The sequence below is a fragment of the Nycticebus coucang genome, chromosome 5 (assembly GCF_027406575.1).
Source record: "Nycticebus coucang isolate mNycCou1 chromosome 5, mNycCou1.pri, whole genome shotgun sequence".
Lineage (NCBI taxonomy): Eukaryota > Metazoa > Chordata > Mammalia > Primates > Lorisidae > Nycticebus > Nycticebus coucang.
In genome coordinates, this window is record NC_069784.1 from 72,543,578 (window position 1) to 72,567,503 (window position 23,926).

At 39.1% G+C, this 23,926-nt stretch overlaps 1 protein-coding gene across 1 annotated transcript in view; it reads right to left on the reverse strand.

Annotated features, from left to right (window-relative positions):
• Nucleotides 1-574: 574 nt before the first annotated feature.
• The window catches only part of GPR63 (G protein-coupled receptor 63), an 82,530-nt gene continuing 59,178 nt past the window's right edge, over nt 575-23,926 (reverse strand). The window contains exon 2 of the mRNA XM_053591636.1: nt 575-2,554. Within this exon, the coding sequence (XP_053447611.1) occupies nt 1,145-2,404 (1,260 nt within the window). The 5' untranslated portion in view covers nt 2,405-2,554 and the 3' untranslated portion in view covers nt 575-1,144. The remainder of the gene's footprint in view (nt 2,555-23,926) is intronic.

A 23,926-nucleotide genomic window follows, 5' to 3' on the forward strand; every position in this document is an offset into this window, starting at 1 on the left:
GGATGTCCACAAATGGCAGCACCTTCTCCCTACAGCAGGTGAGAGCCCTTGAACAAGAGGAATGCCGCCGCCTGCCGCAGCCACCCTGCTCACTGCATTCCCTTTTAAATTTGCAAGAGCACTGTCTCCTTGATTTTGTCCTATCGCTCCTATTGTGCTTAGGAAAATGTCTACATTGTTCTGACCTCTCCTTTAAAACTGTACATGCAGATACAAGATTTTTTATAAAAACTATCTTCCCAGAAATGATAATGCACATGCTTCCTAAAGCCCAAGTCATGTATAGAAACATTCTGAAAAACATGACTGAATTAATTTTTACATCATTCTTAAAGTGCACCAAAAGTAAATAGTAATGACCTTTAAAATGTCACTAACCCCCTTGGGTTATTGTTTTTACTAAAACTAAATTATCAACCGAGATGTATGGGTTTTTGGCTCCAATGTGATGGCAAAAAGCAGCAGTGTCTTCCAGAAAAAAAATAAAAATTAAAAATAATTTATAAAATCAATTGAGCCTATCTTAGCAGCATACAAAACACCTACAAGTCAATGTAACTGTAGGCTAAGTAAAACATAATCCCGATTCCTACTACAAAAACAAAACCAATTAAAAAAAAATCTCCCCATCCTAAATCAAGGACTTTTCTTAAACCCTGGAGGTAAAATGTGTGATCACTTTCCTACTGTGTACACTTGGTAACAGAACTGTAACTGATGACCACTCTTTCTTTACACTGCAGACACACACACACAAAAACCCTACGAAAAACTATGAAATGGGGCGATGCCTGTGGCTCAGTCAGTAAGGCACCGGCCCCATATACCGAGGGTGGCGGGTTCAAACCCGGCCCTGGCTGAACTGCAACCAAAAAATAGCTGGGCATTGTAGCGGGCGCCTGTAGTCCCAGCTACTCGGGAGGCTGAGGCAAGAGAATCGCTTAAGCCCAGGAGTTGGAGGTTGCTGTGAGCTGTGCGATGCCATGGCACTCTACCGACGGCAATAAAGTGAGACTCTGTCTCTACAAAAAAAAAAAAAAAAAAAAGAAAAGAAAAACTATGAAATGTAAGTGGAGAATCTACGTGAAAGAAAATTCAAAGTCAATGAGCAACCATCACCCATAGTGTCAGACAGCTCCAGTATTCACACCACTGTCCGATGCTCCCCACACACGTAGACGGCACTGGGGCGTATCCGTCGCCTTGTGTGGCCGGGAAGCTGCGGCAAAAACTTGAAGGACTTGGGCATCATGTCCAGGCAGGCATCGTGGAATTTCTTAATTCTCCAGTAGTAGATCAGTGGGTTCAATGCAGACTTGAGGTAGCAGAGCCAGAGTAGCCAGGTGCTAATCTCAAAAAAGTTGTGCTTATAGTAAAAGTGCTTACTGAAGGTTGCCACAAGGCTGTAAGTGGTGAACGGGGCCCAGCAGACAATGAAAACAGCAAAGAGAATCAAAATGGTGTTGAAGGCACGTGTTTTGAAGCCCATGTCAACGCTCACCTGGAAGGGCCTCTGCAGACTCAGGAGACCCAGCTTGCTGGCCTGGCTAAGGCAGATGCCTTCGGGGTAGCTGTGGATCCTCAAGGCATTGTGCCGGAGGGTGTTGAGTATGCCCATGAATGAGTACAATATTACCAGGAAGGGGATGAAGAAAGAAATGAGGGAAATCAAAACAACGTAAGCCTGGTAACCTGGATTCGTTGTGTAGCCAAACACACACTGGGGGGCTCGGGAAGGTATCTGCAAGTCTGGGTTTCCCACAGCCAAAGGAAAAGTGACACAAAAGGAAGTTGCCCAAGAAACTGCAATCAGAACCTTAGCCCTGTATGGATTGAGCTTATCCTGTCTCTGGACTATAATAAGGAACCTATCAATGCTGATGATGAGCAGGATGGCTACTCCCTCGATCACAAAAAACCAGAAGAACATAGCAGACACCCGACAGAAGAATTTCCCGAAAATCCACCTGGTAGTAAGAATAGTTACCAGGGCAAAGGGCATGTTCAGCACTGCGAGCAGCATGTCTGCAAAAGCCAAGCTGGCAAGGAGGATGTTAATTGCAGATCGCATGGCAGCCTTCTGGTAAACCATGAGGCAAACTATCAAGTTCCCAAGAAAAGACACAAATAGAATAAATACCATTATAGCAGAAAGGATGATCTGGAGAGGGAGGTTTAGGCTCTCAAAAACTGCTGGTGTTGGGGTCACAGCTGTGCTATTTGTTGTCAGGGAACTCAAACTTGTGGGAGCCATGGTTTTGAAACCATATCGAAGCAGCGGACTGATGCTGGGATGCTGGAAGGGTGGGGGAACAGTAATATTCATGTAGGTGTTTTCATAGACTGTAAATGTCACGTCGGATGCCCCAGCATGGGACGCAGTCAACACTGCTGAGAAGACCATGGTTTTGGTCGAAAGGAAAATGCAGGCAGAGATGCAGGCATTCCTCAAGCTCTCCAATACTGGAGAGCAATATCAGGTTCCATGGATGGGCTGGTAAACACATTCTGGAAAATGGACGATGAGTTCCATCTTCCATAGGAGTACTTTTGCCTGAAAACAAAACCAAAACACAAAAAGAAAATGAGAAATGCAATTTGCAAATAACATTTCACTTCTTACCTTTCATCATAAAGCAGTGATTCTCAACCTGTGGGTAGCAACCCATTTGAGTGTCAAACGACCCTTTCACAGGGGTCGCCTAAGACCATCCTGCATATCAGAAGATTCATAACAGTAGCAAAATTACAGTTATGAAGTAGCAACGAAAACAATTTTATGGTTGGGTGTCACCACAACCTGAGGAACTGTATTAAAGGGTGGCGGCATTAGGAAGGTTGAGAACCACTGTCACAAAGGATCACTTTTGCTCTAGTCCGGTCAGTACTAAAATATTGTTCTTCTGTTGCTTTACTCTTAGTCAATCGTGATGGAAATTTTATGCCATTCATATACAAAGTGAAAATGAAAAAAAAAAAAGTTCAGATGTATTACTACCCCAAAGACAAAATTTATAACTTTATTGTTAAAATTCTAGTAGTATCATGGCATTTCTACAGTCACTATTAATACAGATTTTATCATCCATTTTTCCTGAGAGTACTATCTTTTTTTCTTAATAGTTCTTATTCCATTTTTACCTTAGCACAAAATTGGATGGCAAAGAACCCCAACCTCTGTTTCTATTTTAACAGATAATAACTGCACACTTTAGTTCTAACACCCTTAGAAGAACTAGATAATTTGCCAGGCCTGGTGACTCACGCCCATAATCCTAGTACTCTGGGAAGCTGAGGCAAGCGAATTGCTTGAGCTCAGAAGTTCAAGACCAGCCCGAGTAAGAGTGAGACCCCCCATCTCTACTAAAAATAGAAAAATTAGCTGGTTTGGCAGAAAGAGGGAGGGCATGAGGCAGGATCTCACCTAATATGCACATTGTGAGGGTGTATAACGCACCCCCCCCGGGTGAGGAGCTCTTCTACAAATGAAACTTTACCCTGGAAGTAAGAACAATGTAACCTAAAAATTGTACCCTCAGATTAGTTTGAAAAAATAAAAAAACAAAAAAACTCAAAGAAAAAAAAGAAAGAGAAATTAGCTGGGCATGATGGTACATGCCTTTAGTCCCAGGTACTCAGGAGGGTGAAGAGATTCTCTTGAGCCCAAGAGCTTGAGGTTGCTGTGAACTAAGACACCACAGCTCTCTACCCAAGGCGATAGAGTGAGACTGTCTCAAAAAAGAATTAGATAATTTTCACTGAAGCAATGAAGGTCTAAAACAGTTTCCTATCTTTTCCTTTTTTTTTTTTGAGGTGTTTTCCCTCAGAAATCCCACCAATAATGCTGGAGAAGTCATTCAAGAGAAGAAAAATTGTAAGTAAAAGGTCTTGGTCATATTTTCAAAACTTTTATTTTTCTAAAGCTCTCTTTTGTTTCTCACATTCTCTCTTCTCTCCCAAACCTATGCATTTTCGTCCTTTCTTTTCTGGAATGTATACTTATTCTTTTTTTTGGACACAGAGTCTCATTATGTCACCCTCAGTAGAGTGCCGTGGCATCACAGCTCACAGCACCCTCAAACTCTTGGGCTTAAGCAATTCTCTTGCCTCAGCCTCCCAAGTAGCTAGGACTATGGGCGCCTACCACAACATCTGGCTATTTTTTTTTTTTGGTTGTACTTGTCATGGTTGTTTGGCAGGCCTGGGCTGGATTCGAACCCTCCAGCTCTGGTGTATGTGGCTGGCCGCTTGAGCTATAGGCACAGAACCTGGAATGTATATTTCTATCTTCTCTTTTTATTTTCCCTAAAACCAATCTTATGTTAGCAACTGATAGAATATGTCAACTAAGTAACAGAGATGGGTATGTTAAAGGAGACAACTAGAAAAATATTCAGGTATGAAGACTCTAATCTAGAAAATTTACAAAGATAGTTACCTTGCTCCAAAAAGTTTCTTATCCTTACCCCTCCCTGAGTAACCCCAATTTCTACAGCCCTAGAGTTTTCTTAACCCACCATCTTACTAAAACATTTTGTGGCATGAGTTCTCCTTTCTGTAGGTCTTTATTAGAGAGGTAACTACTTTAATTAGAAAGAATTCTCTAAATTTTGGGGTAGAATCCTTTAATAAACTTTTTAAAGACCAAGGAGAAATAATTGCACAGAAGTTTAAAACAAAATTGTAATTTGTTCATTATTTTAAGGTAAGTGCCAAATTTTCATTCACTTATTTCCTGGTGTGTGATGCATGAAGGCATCTCCCACTGTGAGACCCAAGATTTAGCCCTGGAGCCACGGCAAGGGCTCTACACCACAACTGTCTCTCTACCACACCTGTCTCTCTATTCCCTCGAATTGCTTGTCCAGGGGTACCTTTAAGAGTAAGGGAAATACTGATCTATTTGTTCAAAATGCCAATTTTATTACTTATTCTCACTTTTATAGTTTAATTTCTTTGCCCCTACTAGAGTTTATTCATCCCCATACATTTGCTTAACAATGTAGACATCTTACCTAGATAAGATGCTGTGCCAAGCCAGTGGCTCCCAAAATTAACTACAAAGGAGCCAATGGGAGGGAGCAGTAGTAGTTGGAAGGCTTTACACCATAATCACCATTTGCCTCTTTAGAACTACCCTAAATATAGACAAATAGGTCCTAAAATAATGTGTATGCATTTTTCCTTTCTTAGGAAAAAACTGTATTAAAATTGGAATACTCAAGTCACGTTTGACTTCTACAATTACAAGAGGTGCTCACATATGACTTGTATTGCATCTTTTATTGGTATAGAATGAGTATTACTATTTTTTTTTTTTTTTTTGCAGTTTTTGGCCAGGGCTGGGTTTGAATCCAGCTCACTCCTTTGAGCCACAGGCACCACCCAAGTATTACAATTTTAATGCAGTTTTTTCTTCTCTTAAATTGTGTATATGTTTTTGATACCCTCTGTATATATAATTCAGAATAAACCCTGTACTTGCTATGTAAATCAGCCTTAATACATGTCTACTTACAGAGAAAAATTATAAATAGCAAAGGGGTATCTTAAGACTAATGTAACAGACAAAACTTTTTGTCCAAGCAAACAAACATATTTCCATCCAGAACGTATTATGTGCCAGACACTAAAGAGAAAAAGAATGAGCAAATGGTTCCTCGAATTCTGGTTTAAAATGACAATCTGACCACAGATACCACATCCCCCAAATCACACTGAAATCCCCTATGAAGGGATTTTTCTTTTAACAAAATGTATAAAACCAAAAGGACAAGAGGTATGGATGAAAGACAGACACATCAGTAGACAAAGAACTTTTTTCTTAAACATTTTAAGGAAAAAAGCAGATGGTATTGTGGTAACTGACTTAAGAAAACAGAACAGAGAACAATTTATCCAAGGAAATATATTTTGAAGAAGCTGAAACACTCTGTAGATACCCAGATCAGCTCCGGATAACACCAGTAACCACACAACATGTGAGCAGAACTGAAACTGGAAAACTAACTGAGAAATCAAGATCCATTCCACACCTCCTCTCCTTTGAACAACTGCAGGAAAGCACCTACCCACATTCCAGTAGCCCAAGTCTATGGCACAACTGAACCTGACAAGCACCAAACTCAAAAGTATCATTTCAGGGCTAAAAACAAGGGGACCAAGTGAATACACACTCATCTTGAGAACCTAGTTCCTTCTTTCCAAACTGCCAGAAGTGAGGCATTTATTGCTCTTTCAGAAGAATGAAGGGCTCATTTTTTTTTTCAGTAACTAAATACCACTAGAGGAGAAAATAGATACTAACATTTGATGATATCCCAAGAAAAATGCCAGCATGGCGCTCAGTCACTCTGTGTATTGAAGCCCAAACACAGCCCATCAACACAGAGCTTGTAATCAACTTCTCAGTGCCTATTAAATATAAATGGTCTATTTCCCTACAAATAAAGATTCCACATAGGGATTAACCAAAAATGATTTTGTAGTCAAACATTATGGAAAATAACTGGAATTTAAAATATCGGGAAACTATTTAAAAGTATGTATACACTTAATATTGCCTTTGCCCCAAGAAAGTTCTCTTCTTTTATTGTAATCCTAGTTCACTAGAACGTAAATATTCCTTAGCCTTTATCCTTTTCTTTTCTTTTTCTATCCTTTTCTTATAGAGAAGTATAAAAAAACAAAAAAGTGATTTTATTTTATTATTTTCTTGAGACAGAGTCTTACTGTCAACCTCAATAGAGTGCTGTGGTGCCATAGCTCACAGCAACCTCAAACTCCTGGGCTCAAGTGACCCTCCTGCCACAGCCTCCCAAGCAGCTGGGACTACAGGCACCCACCACAATGCCTGGCCAATTTTTCTATTTTTACTAAAGACAGGGACTTGCTCTTGCTCAGGCTGATCTTGAACTCCTGAACTTAAGAGATATTCACTCTGGCCTCAGCCTCGCAGGATTACAGGTGTGAGCATATAGAAATGCTTTTAAATGCTCACAGTAATTAGGTTAAAAGAGTCTTTCCTTTCAGGACTTTTCATCAAATGCCATTGTTACCTGAAGTGTCTTTGAATTTTATATAAGATTTAATAAAAATGTTTTACTTGAAATTTGTATTTCCTTGAGACAATTGCTGACTTGTGATTTTTCTGTTCTTTAAATGTAGACATTTGTGGCAATAAATTTTCTTCTTATGACACTTTTGCTAAGTCCCACTGATTTTGAGAATTTGTGCCCCCTTTGTCATTTAGATTGAAGAATCTTTTGAATTTCCATCTTAGTTTCCTCCTTGACCCAACTACCATTCAGTAGTAGGTTGGTCAGTTTGCATGACTTTGTGTAGATGTGTGCTTCTGTTAAAATTGCTTTGTAGTTTTATTCCACTGTGATATGCAAAGATACAGAGTATAATTTCGCTGTATTTTTTAATTTGTTGAGGCCTGTTTTGTGGCCTATCATGTTATCAGTCTTAGAATGTTCTATGAGCTGAGAATAATGTATATTCAGTGGGTTTTAGGTAAATGTCTGTCAGGTCCATCTGGTGTAGAGTTCAAGTTAAGTCCATCATTTCCTTGCTTATTTTCTGCTTAGAGGATGTGTCCTCTTCTGTTAGTTGGGTGTTGAAGTCCCCAGCTATTACAATGCTGTTGTCTCTGGGTGGCGCCTGTGGCTCAGTGAGTAGGGCGCCGGCCCCATATGCCGAGGGAGGTGGGTTCAAACCCAGCCCCAGCCAAATTGCAACAAAAAAATAGCCAGGCGTTGTGGCAGGCGCCTGTAGTCCCAGCTGCTCGGGAGGCTGAGGCAAGAGAATTGCGTAAGCCCAAGAGTTACAGGTTGCTGTGAGCTGTGTGATGCCACGGCACTCTACCTGAGGGTGGTATGTGAGACTCTGTCTCTACAAAAAAAACAATGCTGTTGTCTCTCATTTTGTTTAGATTGAGTAGGATTTGAAATCTGGGTACACCTGTGTTAGGTGCATAACTATTTACAATTGTTATTGTCTTGTTGAATTATTCCCTTCACCATTAAATAATGACTATCTTTGTCTTTCTTTACTTTTGATGATCTAAAGCAGGGGTCCTCAAACTTTTTAAACAGGGGGCCAGTTCACTGTCCCTCAGACTGTTGGAGGGCCAGACTATAGTTTTTTTAAAAAACTATGAACAAATTCCTATGCACATAGCGCGTATCCTATTTTGAAGTAAAAAAACCAAACAGGAACAAATACAATCACACTGCCTCATGTGGCCCGCAGGCCGTAGTTTGAGGACCGCTGACTATGTTATCTAATATAAGAATGGCTACGCCAGCTGTCTTTTGGTTTCCCATTTGTATTGGACATTATTTTCCATCCCTTCACCTTAAAGTCTGAATGAGTATTTGTGGGTTATATATATTTCCTGAAGACAACAGATATTTGGCTTGTATTTTTTTAACCATTCAGCCTACCTATGTCTCTTGAGTGGGGAATTCAAGCTATTTACTTTTATTAAAAGACTTGGTAAGTAGGGTAGATTTCTGTTAATCTTGTTGAGTAGAACTTTAATGCTTTGTTTCACCTCTTGAGCCATTGTGGGCTCTGGGCTCTGACCTTTAGCTTTTGGGGCTTTTACACTGGTGGGTGTCTGTTGTGCTGGTCCATATATTATGCAGTTCTGAATACTTCCTGCAGGGTGGGTCTGGTCTTGATAAATCCTTTCAGTGTTTGCTTGTCTGGGAAAGTTGTTAGTTCTCTGTCATAAGAAACTTCATTTTACAGGATACAAAATTCTAAGCTGGGCATTATCCTATTTGAGAAAACTGAGAATGGGGCCTAGGCCCTTCTTGGCTTGTTAAGATCTCAGTTGAAAAGTCTGTAGTCAGTATGATGGGTTTTCCATTGTAAGAATTGGAAAAGGAAGAGCAAATCAATCCCAAACCAAGCAGAAGAAAAGAAACAATTAAGGTAACAGCAGAACTAAATGAAATCAATAACACAAGAATTATAGGGAAAGTTAAGGAAACAAAAAGTTGGTTCTTTGAAAAGACAATCAAAATCGACAGGCCTTTCACTAGATTAACCAGAAACAGGAAGGACCCTAAGAAGTTCATTCAGAAATGAAGGAGCTATTACAACTGATACCACAGAAATACAAAACATTGTCTCTAAACAATACGAAAATCTCTATGCACATAAACTTGAAAACGTTGAGGAAATGGATAAATTCATGGAAACACACAACTCCCTAAGTTAAATCAGGAAGAAATAGAACTCCTGAAAAGACCAATATCAAACATTGAAATTCAAATATCAATAAAATCCTCCCAACCATAAAAAGAGTCCTGGACCAGATGGTTTCACAGTCGAGTTTTATCAGACCTACAGAGAAGAACTGGGATCTATACTGCAGAAAATTTTTCATAACACTGAACAGGAAGAAATACTCCCCAACTCATTCTGGAAAGCCAATATCGCCTTAATAGCAAAGCCAGAAATAAATACATAAAAAAGAAATCTACAGTAAACTATCTCTTATCAATTCAGATGCAAAAATTCTCAATAAAATCCTAGCGAACTGAATTCAGCTGTACATCAAAAAAATAATCGACCATGACCAAGTGGGCTCTTCCCAGAGATGCAAGGATAGTTCAGCATATGCTTATCTATTAGTGTAATTCAACACGTAAATAGAAGCAAAAGCAAGGACCATGAAAGTACCCTTGACAGATGCAGAAAAAGCATTTGACAACATTCAGCACCCTTTTATGATAAGAATGCTCAAGAATATAGGCACAGAGGGAACATACCTCAATATCATAAAAGCCATATATGACAAACCCCCAGCCAATATACTGAACGGAGAAAAATTGAAAGCATCCCCGCTTAGAACTGGAACCAGACAAAGTTGCCCACTGTTACCACTTCTGTTCAGCATAATGCTGGAAGTCTTTGCCAGAGCAATTAGGAAAGCAAAGGAAATCAAGGGTATCCAAATAGGGAAAGAAGTAAAACTATCACTCTTTGCTAACAATATGATCTTATACCTAGAAAACCCCAAAGGTTCTACAAGAGACTCCTGGAATTGATTAAATAAATCCAGTGAAGTCTCAAGTTACAAAATTAATGTACACCAATCAGCTTTCCTATACACCAACAGTCAAGCTAAGAATTAAATCAAAGACGCAACATCTTTACAACAGCAACAAAGAAAAGAAAATAACTAGGAATATATTTAATCAATGAGGTGAAATACCTCTATAGGGAGAACTATGAAACACTAGCAAGGAAGTTGCAGAGGATGTAAACAAATGGAAAAACATCGTGTTCATGGGTTGGCAATATCCACATTGTTAAAAGGTCTACGCTACCCAAAGTGATCTAAAGTTTTAATGGAATCCCCATAAATACATCAACATCATTTTTTGCAAATCTAGAAAAAATAATTTTACACTTCATATGTAACCAGAAAAAATCCTGCATAGCCAAAGAAACCTTAAGCAAAAAGAACAAATCAAGAGGCATCACTTTCCCAGACTTTAGGCTATACTACAAGGCTACAGTAACCAAAACAGCATATTACTAGCAAAAGAACAGAGGCAGAGACCAATGGACCAGGACAGAAAACCTACATTGCCATCTGATCTTTGATAAGGAAGACAAAAAAAGACTATGGGGAAAATAATCCCTATTCAATGAATAGCTCTGAGAAAATTACACAGCCACACGTAGAAAAATGAAACAGGAACTACATCTCTCACCACTCACAAAAATTAATTCACAATGGATAACAGACTTAAATCTAAGGTGTAAAACTGTAAGAATTCTAGAACAGGTTGGAAAAACTTTTTATAGATATAGGTCTAAGCAGAGAATTTATGAAGAAGACCACAAAAGGCAATCTCAGCAACAACAAAAATAAATAAATAGGACCTGATTAAATTAAAACACTTCTGCACGGCTTAGGTTAACAATCAACAGCATGAACAGACAACCTACAGAAGGGGAAAAATATATTTGCATGCTATACATCTGATAAAGTGCTGATAATCAGAATCTACAAAGAATTAACTCAAATAAGCAAGAAGACATCAAACAACCCCATTAAAAGTGGGCCAAAGATATAAACAGAAGCTTTTCAAAACAAGATTTAGTAATAGCCAATAAACACATTAAAAATGTTCAATGTTTCTAATCATTAGGGAAATGCATATCAAAACCACAGTGACATGTCACCTAACTACAGAAAATGGCTTTTATCCAAAAGTCCAAAAACAAGAGATGCTGGCATAGATCTAGAGAAAGGAATATGCAAACTAGTCCAATCTCTATGGAAAGTAACATGGAGATACCTCGGAGAATTGAAAGTAGATCTACCATTTGATCCAGCAATCCCACTGGTTATTTCCCCAAAGGAAAAAAAGTCATTCTATAAAAAAGACACTTGCATTCAAATGTTTATCACAGCATAATTCACAATCTCAAAGATATGGGAACAACTCTAGTGCCTATCAATATATGAGTAGATTAACAAAATGTTGGATATGTATACCATGGAGTATTAGTCATTTAAAAAATGATGAACTAGTATCTTTTGTAACAACCTGGAAGGAACTGGAAACCATCCTCCTAAGTGAAGTGCCACGAGAATGGAAAAATAACCACCACATGTGCTCACTTTTAAATGGAACTCAATGATCAACACGCATGTGTACATATGGCAGTAAAATTCAATGGAAGTCAAAGAGTTGGAAGGGGAGAGAGGGACGTAACTTCACATCTAATGGGTACAATGCACACTATCTGGGGGATGTACACAATTATAACCTTGACTCACACTGTCCAAAAGTAATGTGTGTAACCAAAGAACCCCTGTAACACTCTAAAACTAAAAATATAATTATTTTCATTAAAATACATTAAATTGGTATTTCTAAAGGAAATGATAGTAGCAGCATGAGAACAGTAAGACAAATAGCTCCCACTGCTAATAATCATACAACAGTTTTAACATTAAACTTAATCTGCACTAGCCTTTATTTGCCACTTGTTGGAAATGCTTACCACATTTTTCAAATAAGAAAAACTTAAAATTATATACGCTAATGTGTACATCAATGATACATTCACACATACACACTCATCCCAGAACTCATGCTATGGCTATTCTACCAATTCTGAAAGGCAGAGTTAGACCAAACTCAGCAGATCCCCTTGCAGGTTCCCTAATCTATGGAACAAGGGCTACAATGGTAGGAAAGGTGAAGCACAAACCCTAGAACTATCTCTAACTATGAAAATGGCAAACCAAAAGGAATGCTTTATTACTACAGAGATTAGGGTCACCATCAAGAATTTGAAGGATGAAGGTGATCATGCCTATCCCACTCTCATTCAAGGTGCCTATTTGGCCTTGTAGAAAACGGGATGGATTCTGGACAGTACAGATGCTGTACTAGATGTGGCTACATTACTGAGCAAATCAACATATTCCCTGGCATCTGGTACACAGCTATTGACATGTCCAATTCTGTTTTTCTCCATATGTGCTACCTGAAGCAGTTTGCTTCCAGCTGGCGCCCTACTGTCCCACCTCAGGGCTTTATCAATCAACTCTACAGCATAATGTCAAAACCTAATCCACAGGGATCCTGGTTGTCCTCCATTCCTCACATGTCATGCCGTCTATTACATGCTAGCTAAACAGTAAGTAGTACCTATCTTTAAATACCTTTGTAAGGCACATATGTGCCAAAGGGTGGGGAAAGGTTTCTATAAAAATTCAGAGGCTCCTTAGTTGTATAGTAATTGTTCTAGGGGTCTAGTTTATGTCAAGACTTCCCTTATAAAGTCATAGTTGGCTGTTAACCATTAAAGAAGAGACACAGCATAGAGGAGGCTTTCTTGAGGCAACATATCTCTTTAGGGTATGTTATTCTTTTTTTTTTTTTTTTCAGACAGAGTCTCACTTTGTCACCCTCAGTAGAGTGCTGTGGCCTCACAGATCACAGCAATCTAAACTCTTGGGCTCAAGCGATTCTCTTGTCTCAGCCACCCGAGCAGCTGGGACTACAGCTGCCCACCACATCACCTGGCTATTTTTAGACACAAGGTCTTGCTCTGGCTCAGGCTAGTCCCATGATCTCAGGCAATCAACCCACCTCAGCCTCCTGAGTGCTATGATTACAGTAGGGTATGTTATTCTGACCCATTTATCAAGTCCTTGAAAAGATGTCTGCTTCTAGTAAAAAGTGAGAACAAGAGAAGGCTCGGCAATGGGTGCAGACTGCTAGGAAAGCTGCTTGCCATTTGGGCTATATAAGCTAAAAGATTAATTGGGGTTCTAAGTGTCTGTGGCAGACCACAGCATTCGGAAGGACCCTTAAAGGAAAATCACAGCACATCCTGGTGATTTTGAGGAAATCATGCCAGAGGTGAACTACATTCATTTCTGGACAATGGCTCTTGGTCACCAAACAGCAATTTCAGAGAGAAGGAGCTTGATAATCAGGTGATGAGCCAGTCTGTGGAGAGCAACTTCTTTCTCCACCCCTGTCCTTCCTTAAAGGACTTAAGAACAAAGCAGCCGTGGCAGAAGGGATGGAGGTTGTAATGGGCACAACAACATGGCCTTCCGCTCATCAAAGCAATCTGGCGATAGCCACTGACCACTCAAGCTGGCAACATGAAGACCACAACTCAACTCACTGATTACACAGCATCATCTCTGGGGGACACCAGCCAGCTACCTGGTGACAGGTTGATTACATGTATGCTTTCCATTGCTAGAGATTCTGTTCTGATTGGAATACATCCATATCCTGGATAATTTATCATATTAAACCATCAAGTATAGTATCAGGATGTTTTGTATCCTGTGAGTCCTTCCTTTCACACAATATCTTGTATGCATCAAGAAAAATAATCAGAAAGCTAATAATCACATCCACTGAAGTTCTATAGTAACATATGAAATAAAATTGCTGAAAAATAGAGATTAAATATGGCGGCCGAGTAACAGTTTCCCCTGCAACTGGGCACAGTGAATCTGGGGAGATAAGACTCCAGGCATCTCTGCCTGGTGGGATCTGCCTATAATCATCCCTTTGAGGATACAGGCAGTCAGCAAGGGACTTCTTGACCCCAAGAGGAGGACAAAAACAGTGGGAAATTGGCAAGTGGTTGCATGTGTTCGATCAACCTAATCACGCTGGCAACTGTAAGTACAAGTGGCAGTGAGACTACAAACCGGAAAGGCCTTACCTGTGAACTGTTTCGGTGTTTTTGGACTTGGCACTCAGTTAAACTGCCTTGGGGAGAGCTTGAGCGGGAGTGCGAAGAACATTGGGCATTGTCTGGGGCCCCAGACAGAGCAACTTAGCTGGGCTGCAGGGAGCCAATGTGTGAGAGAACTGCCCCCGGCAAGTTCCGCCCTCAGGGTACCAGAGCAAGGGTTGGGCGGGAGCTAGTAACCTAGTCACTGAGCAGCCTAAAGGTGGGGACTGAGCCGAATTACAGCCTTAACCCTTACGGGCAGAGAGAGAGGGTTTTAGCACACTGGAGGCTCAGGCTGTTGCCCTGGGTAGAGTGCCGTGCTGTCACAGCTCATAGCAACCTCAATTTTCTGGGCTTGGTGCTGCCCAGACCTCCATAAGATCTGTGCCGTAACCCTGCACCAACCAGGCCTCCATAACATGTGGGCCCCAACCCGCACCAACCTAACCAGGAACTGCGGTAGCCATGCAACCCTGCAGCCTCCCTCCTGAGTCCTCCCAACCTCCACACTGGCCCGCCCATCTGGCCAGGGATACCGGTAGCCGCGTGCCCTCTGGAGCCCTCCCTGCCTCTGCGCACAGCCCTTCTCCTGGCCACAGACTGCTGGAGCCTTGGGCTCTCTGTGCCAAACTCACTAGGCGCCAGGCACTCCCAGAATTGTGCACACCTCCTCCAGCCCTGTTGCTGGATCCGGGTGTGTCACACGCCAGACCTGCTTCCACAACAAGAACTCCCTAGCTGGAGCAGTCCCAGAGGAACTATACAGGGTCACTCCCTACAAAGATCAGGCAACAATAGAGTGATCCCGCTGGTCATGGAGAGACACCTCCCCAACTCTGAGGATGGCCAGAGGCAAACGGCGAAAAACAATCATGAGGCGAAATCAACAGAAAAACTCTGGCAATATGAATAATCAGAGTAGATCAACTCCCCAAGGACCAATGGGGCAGACACAGCACAAGATCCCATGCACAAATAAATAGCTCAGATGTCAGAAATAGAATTCAGAATCTGGATACCAAATAAGATTGAATTAGAACTCCAAGCACTAACCAAAAGATATCTCAACAATTCAACAAATTCAAAGACCAAATAACCAAAGATGTTGACACATTGAGACAAGAAGTTGCATCCCTCAAAGATCTGAGAAACACAGTAGAATCCCTCAGTAACAAAATGGAGCAAGCAGAAGAAAGGATTTCTGACATTGAAGACAAAGTCTTCGAACGCTCCCAAATTCTTAAAGAGGATGATAAATGGAGGGCAAAAACAGATCACTCTCTCAGAGAGCTCTGGGATAATGCAAAGAAAATCAATATTCGTCTTATAGGGATGCCCGAAAACGACGAAGTGGCTTCACAAGGCACAGAGTCTCTTCTCAATGAGATTATGAAGGACAACTTTCCAGACATGCCAAGCGATTCTGAAATTCAGATAGCAAACAGTTTCAGAACTCCAGAATGACTCAACCCTAATAAGACATCCCCCAGACACATCATAATCAATTTCACTAAACTTAATATGAAGGAGAAAATTCTGAAAGCAGCCAGACGGAAGAAAACCATTACCTACAAAGGAAATAATATTAGAATAACTGCAGATCTCTTGGCTGAAACCTTTCAAGCTAGAAGAGGATGGTCATTGACTTTTAATCTCCTAAAACAAAATAACTATCAACCCAGGACCCTATATCCAGCTAAATTGAGTTTCATTTATGATGGAGAAATTAAATACTTAAATGACATTCACATGTTGAAGAAATTTGCCATAACTAAACCAGCTCTTCAGGATATTCTCAGACCTATCCTCCATAAAGACCAATATAATCCTCCACCACAAAAGTAAACTCACCCAGAAAAGTTTGATCAAATTCCAACTTCCACAGTCGCAAAAGGATTAAAAATGTCCACTGGACTCTCGAAAGGCTCATCAATATTCTCAATTAATGTGAATGGTTTAAACTGTCCTCTAAAGAGGCACAGGTTGGCTGACTGGATACAAAAACTCAAGCCAGATATCTGCTGCATACAAGAAACGCATCTTACATTAAAAGACAAATATAGACTCAAGGTGAAGGGATGGTCATCTATATTCCTGGCAAATGGAAAGCAGAAAAAAGCAGGCGTTGCAATCCTGTTCGGAGACGCAATAGGCTTTACACCAACCAAAATAAGTAAGGATAAGGATGGACACTTCATATCTGTTGAAGGTAATACTCAATATGATGAGATCTCTATTATTAATATTTATGCACCCAACTACAACGCACCTCACTTTATAAGAGAAATTCTAACAGAAATGAGCAACTGGATTTCCTCCACTTCCATAGTAGTTGGACATTTTAACACCCCTTTACCAGTGCAGGATAGAGCCTCCAAAAAGAAACTAAGCAAAGAAATCTTAGATTTAAATTCAACCATTCAACACGTGGACTTAACAGACATCTACAGACCATTTCATCCCAACAGAACTGAATACACATTCTTCTCATCAGCCCACGGAACATACTCTAAAATCGACCACATTCTGGGCCACAAATCTAACCTCAGCAAATTTTAAAAAATGTAAATTATTTCTTTCATCTTCTCAGACCATCATGGAATAAAAGTTGAACTAAATAACAACAGGAAACTGCATACCCATACAAAAACATGGAAGCCAAACAACCTTATGCTGAAGGATAGATGGGTTATACATGAGATGAAAAAGGAAATCACTAAATTTGTGGAACAAAACAATCAAGACACGAACTACCAGAACCTCTTGGATACTGCACAGGCAGTCCTAAGAGGGAAATTTATAGCACTGCAAGCCTTCCTAAAGAAAACAGAAAGACAACAAGTTAATAATTTAATGGGACATCTCAAGCAACTGGAGAAGGAAGAACACTCCAACCCCAAACCCAGCAGAAGAAAAGAAATAACCAAAATCAGAGCAGAATTAAATGAAATTGAAAACAAAAGAATTATACAACAGATCAATAAATCCAAAAGTTAGTTTTCTGAAAAGATCAATAAAATAGATAAACCTTTGGCCAATCTAACCAGGAAAAAAAGAATAAAATCTAATTTCATCAGTCAGAAATGGTAAAGATGAAATAACAACAGACCCCTCAGAAATTAAAAAAATCCTTAACAAATACTACAAGAAACTCTACTCTCAGAAATATGAAAATCAAAGAAATCGACCAATACCTGGAAGCACGCCACCTACAGGACTTAGCCAGAACGAAGTGGAAATGTTGAACAGGCCTATATGAAGTTCTGAAATAGCATCAACTATACAAAATCTTCCTAAAAAGAAAAGCCCAGGACCAGATGGCTTTACGGCAGAGTTCTACCAAACCTTTAAAGAAGAACTACTAACTATACTACTAAAACTATTCCAAAATATAGAAAAAGAAGGAATATTACCCAACACATTCTACAAAGCAAACATAACCTTGATCCCCAAACCAGGGAAAGACCCAAAAAGAAAAGAAAATAATAGACCAATATCACTAATGAATATTGATGCAAAAATATTCAATAAGATCCTAACAAACAGAATCCAACAACACATAAAAAAAAAATATACACCATGACCAAGTGGGATTTATCCCAGGGTCTCAAGTGTGGTTCAATATATGTAAATCTATAAATGTAATTCAACACATAAACAAACTAAAAAATAAGGACCATATGATTCTTTCAATTGATGCAAAAAAAGCTTTTGATAACATCCAACATCCTTTCATAATCAGAACACTTAAGAAAATTGGCATAGAAGGGACATTTCTTAAACTTATAGAGGGCATCTACAGGCAACCAATATCGTATTGAATGGAGTTAAATTGAAATCACTTCCACTCAGATCAGGAACACGGCAAGGTTGCCCATTGTCTCCATTGCTCTTTAACATTGTAATGGAAGTTTTAGCCATTGGAATTAGGGAAGAAAAGGCGATCAAGGGTATCCATATAGGGTCAGAAGAGATCAAACTTTCACTCTTCGCAGATGATATGACCGTATATCTGGAACACACTAGAGATTCTACTACAAAACTTTGAGAAGTGATCAAAGAATACAGCAATGTCTCAGGCTACAAAATCAACACCCATAAATCTGTAGCCTTTATATATACCAACAATAACCAAGCCGAAAAAACAGCCAAGGACTCTATTCCTTTCACAGTAGTGCCAAAGAAAATGAAATATTTGTGAGTATACCTAACAAAGGATGAGAAAGATCTCTACAAAGAGAACTATGAAACTTAAAGAAAAGAAATAGCTGAAGATGTTAACAGATGGAAAAACATACCATGCTCATGGCTGGGAAGAATCAACATTATTAAAATGTCCATACTACCCAAAGCAATATATAATTTTAATGCAATTCCTATTAAAGCTCCATTGCCATATTTTAAAGATCTTGAAAAAATTATACTTCGTTTTATATGGAATCAGAAAAAAACTGGAATGGCCAAAACATTACTCAGCAATAAAAACACACAGGAGGAATCACGCTACCAGAAACAATAAAAACATACGCTCAGGAATCACGCTGAGACTGTACTATGAATTGATAGTGATCAAAACAACATGGTATTGGCACAAAAGCAGAGAAGTAGATGTCTGGAACACAATAGAGAACCAAGAGATAAATCCAGTTATTTGATCTTTGACAAGCCAATTAAAAACATTCAGTGGGGAAAAGATTCCCTATTTAACAAATGGTGCTGGGTGAACTGGCTGGCAACCTGTAGAAGATTGAAACTGGACCCACACCTTTCACCATTAACTAAGATAGACTCTCACTGGATAAAAGATTTAAATTAAGACATGAAACTATAAAAATACTTGAAGAAAGTGCAGGGAAAACTCTTGAAGGAATCGGCCTGGGTGAATATTTTATGAGGAGGACTCCCCAGGCAATTGAAGCAGTATCAAAAATACACTACTGGGACCTGATCAAACTAAAAAGCTTCTACACAGCCAAGAACATAGTAAGTAAAGCAAGTAGACAGCCCTCAGAATGGGAGAAAATATTTGTAGGTTATACCTCTGATAAAGGTCTAATAACCAGAATCCACAGAGAACTCAACGTATTAGCAAGAAAAGAACACATGACCCCATCTCAGGGTGGGCAAGGGAGTTGAAGAGAAACTTCTCCAAAGAAGACAGACACACAATCTACAAACACATGAAAAAAAGCTCATCATCCTTAATCATCAGAGAAATGCAAATCAAAACTACTTTTAGATATCACCTAACCCCAGTAAGAGTAGGCCACATAACAAAATCCAAAAACCAAAGATGTTGGCGTGGATGTGGAGAAAAGGGCACCCTTCTACACTGCTGGTGGGAATGCACACTAATACGTCCCTTCTGGAAGGATGTTTGGAGAATACTTAGAGACCTAAAAATAGATCTGCTATTTGATCCAGTAATTCCTTTACTAAGTATATACCCAGAAGACCAAAAATCACAATATAACAAAGACATCTGTACCAGAATGTTTATTGCAGCCCAATTCATAATTGCTAAGTCATGGAAGAAGCCCAAGTGCCCATCGACCCACGAATCGACTAGCAAATTGTGGTACATGTATACCATGGAATATTATGCAGCCTTAAAGAAAGATGGAGACTTTACCTCTTGCATGTTTACATGGATGGAGCTGGAACATATTTTTCTTAGCAAAGTATCTCAGGAATGGAAGAAAAAGTATCCAATGTACCCAGCCCTACTATGAAGCTAAATTATAGCTTTCACATGAAGGATATAACCCAACTATAGCACAAAACTATGGGGAAAGGGCCAAAGGGGAAGGGAGGGGGGAGGTTATGTTGGAGGGAGGGCAATGGGTGGGGCCACACCTAAGGTGCATCTTAGAATGGGTACAGGCGAAACTTACTAAATGCAGAATACAAACGTCTACATACAATAACTAAGAAAATGCCATGAAGGCTATGTTGAACAGTTTGATGAGAATATTTCAGATTCTATATGAAAGCAGCACATTGTCTCCATTGATTGCACTAATGTTTGGCTATGAGTTAATAAAAATAAATAAAACAAAAAAAGAAGCTAACTGCTAAAAAAAAAAAAAAGAAAATTTAAAAAAATTTTCCATTTCACAGAAGCTTACAAATTTACAGTGCCTGCCTACTGCCTCAATTTGGTCATAGCTTCACTTATCTTAAAGATGTCTACTTTGCTTGAGCCATCAAGGTAATTCTGGTTATTTTAGATGATGAAAATGTTTCTTGGTTTGTTGGTTTTTTATGTGCATGGGTGTATGTCTGGGTATTTTTGAGATACAATTTCTGTCTGTGGCCCAGGCTAGTCTTTTGAGACCTCAGCCTAGATCATACCAACCTCAAACTCCAGAATTCAGGCAGTCCTTCTGCCTAGACTCCCATGTGGCTAGGACTACAGGTGCCTGTCACAATGCCTAGATGATTTCTCACTTTTTAGTAAAGACAGGCTCTGACTTTTGCTCAGTCTTTTCTCAGCACCACCTTGTTCAAGAACTCCACTCATCTCAGCATGCCAGAGGGCTATGTTATAGAAGTGAGCCATCAAGTTTGTTCATTTTCACTTTTTGGTTTCCCTTCTTCCTTCACTCCCTTCTCCTCTCCCTCACTTCATCCAATTCTCTTGATCTCATTCCTGTGCTCTCTCCATTCTATTCTTTCCTTCATTCTTTCTTTCCTCTATTTCTCTCCTCTATACCTTAAAGAAACCTTCCTTGGTTAAAAAAAAAAAAATTAAATAAACTATACAAGTGATCCCTGAAAAAAAAATGTTAAAATGTAAATGTTCATGGAGTGTGAAAAATGTAAATTACTCAATTAAATAAACAGAAAGTGTATTAATCACAAACCACAATTAAAGGTATCCATAGGGTCAGAAAAGATCAAACTTTCACTCTTCGCAGATGATATGATCATATATCTGGAAAACAATAGGGATTCTACTACAAAACTTTGAAGGCTACGATGAACAGTTTGATGAGAAAATTTCAGATTGTATATGAAACCAGCACCTTGTACCCCTTGATTGCACTAATGTACACAGCTATCATTTAACACTAAAAAAAATTAAATTATAAAAACTTTAAAAAAATTAGGGTGGCGCCTGTGGCTCAAGGAGTAGGGCACCGGTCCCATATGCCGGAGGTGGCGGGTTCAAACCCAGCCCTGGCCAAAAACCACAAAAAAAAAAAAAAACTTTAAAAAAATTAAAAAAAAAAAAAAGATTTCCTGAAGCTGCAGTAATACAAACGTTAGCTATTCTTCAGAAGTGTCTACAGGCTAAAGTGCTGAGGGCTTCCAAAAACACTGCAGAGAAGCCCTCCTTTAAACGGAAATGGAATGTAGAGAAAAGGTACAAACAAGAGGGAGGCCTGCACTGAATCCCTTAGTCAGGTAAGCAGGGCCAGCTGCTTTATCTCAACCTGCCATGTCCAGTTCTTCAAGATGATTTTCTCCTCTTTCCTTTCCCTTCCACTCCTTTTCATTTTCTCTTCTGGTTTCTTCTTGCTGAATCTCTGCACTGAAATTTTCAAAACCAACTTCCATGTCCAATCTCTGCTAAGTCCTTAGATCCAAGTGGATGCTCAAACACACTGGCTTTGCCAGCTCCTTAACACCACACTCTCTTTTTTGTTGTTGTTGTTGTTGTTGTTGTTGTTTTGTTATTAAATCATAAAGAGGTAGATGATATGTACATTAATGCATCTATGGGGTACAATGTGCTGATTTCATATACAATTTGGAATGCTTTCTTTGTACTGGTTAATCTATCTCTCACCTCATTTACTTATGACTTCCATCACATCCCATCATGAACAAGCCTGCCCTACCTCACTAGTTCAGGGACCCAAGTGGCCAAATGTTCAGAGTATATGCAGACTATCTCGACCACAGCTCAGACTGCAAATCTGCAAAAGCAACATCTATTATAAAACATTCTACCTTGATACTAAAATTATTTAGGCTGCTGCTATGTATAAATATTATGTATGTGTATAATCAAAAAATCCTTTCATGGTTCAATAAATATTTTCTTCTCTGTATATGCAGTTTGATTTGAATCATTTTCTGTATTTTTCTCTTCCTTTCAAATACACAGTAACCCACATAAGACCTATCAACTTCCACAAATGCTAAGAAAATGTCATCTAAGCATGGCCTGGCTCAATCCTTTCCTGACTTCCTCTCACTAAAAGGATGTCAAAAGCAGAGAAAACATATTTTGGCAATAGTCTTGACCCTTCCTTTTATTAAAAGAGATATTTAGGCAACTCTATGAACTTTCATGACTCTTGCATCTCAAAAATGCAGATATAAAACCCCACTATTAGGGTGATTATGAGAATTAAATCTGATAGGTAAAAGTGAATTATAAACTACAAGGTGCTATCAAAATGCAACATAGGAGAGCCATAATCTACAGACTTTCAATTATTTTATACAATCACTATCTGTATTATATAAGACTGGTAGGAGTACAAGCTATATGATATTTTGGAAGATAAGCAGGTAGTGTTTTTCAATATTCAAAATAAAAACTTTAAAATACTCTAGAATTGTGTTATAGAAACAATAGGTCAAACATGCAAGTAAAGATGTTCCTTGCAGCGGTATTCCATAGTGAAAAATTGGACTCCTTTTGAATGCTCATCAATAAGGTAACAGTTAAATGAGCACATATACTGGGAACGCCATGCAGCTATCACAAACTACAGGTTAACCTGGAGAAGTGACATCAGAGAACATTCATCATACACTGAATGAAAAAAATAGCTTCCAGACAATATGCAACATGATCCCCTTGTTAGATATGTATGTATGTAGGTGTGTGCGTGTATACATATACATGTGTGTACATATACATGTACAAGATTATACATGTATTCACAATCTGAGAGACACAATAAGATACACCAAACTGACCAAAAGGATTTCTTTTCCTGTATGAAATTAAGGGATTGAAATATATTCTCCTTATTCACTCTGGTTTTCACATTGAATCACTACTGGTCTTTTTTTTTTTTTTAATTATTAAATCATAGGTGTGCACATTAATGCGATCATGGGGCACCATACAAAGGTTTTATAGACCATTTGACACATTTTCATCACACTGCTTAACATTGCCTTCCTGGCATTTTCTTAGCTATTGTGTTAAGACATTTACATTCTACATTTACTAAGTTTCACATGTACCCTTTGTAAGATGCACTGCAGGTGTAATCCCACCAATCACCCTCCCTCCGCCCATCCTCCCTTCTCCCTCCCCTCCCTCTCCCCCTTCCCAATATTCTTAGGTTATAACTGGGTTACAGTTTTCATATGAAAGCCATAAATTAGTTTCATAGTAGGGCTGAGTACATTGGATACTTTTTCTTCCATTCTTGAGATCCTTTACTAAGAAGAGTATGTTCCAGCTCCAACCATGTAAACATGAAAGAGGTAAAGTCTCCATCTTTCTTTAAGGCTACATAATATTCTATGGTGTACATATACCACAATTTATTCATCCATTCGGGGATGGATGGGCACTTGGGCTTTTTCCACAACTTAACAATTATGAATTCGGCTGCAATAAACATTCTAGTACAAATATCTTTGTTATGATGTGATTTTTGGTCTTCTGGGTATATACCTAGTAGAGGAATTATAGGAC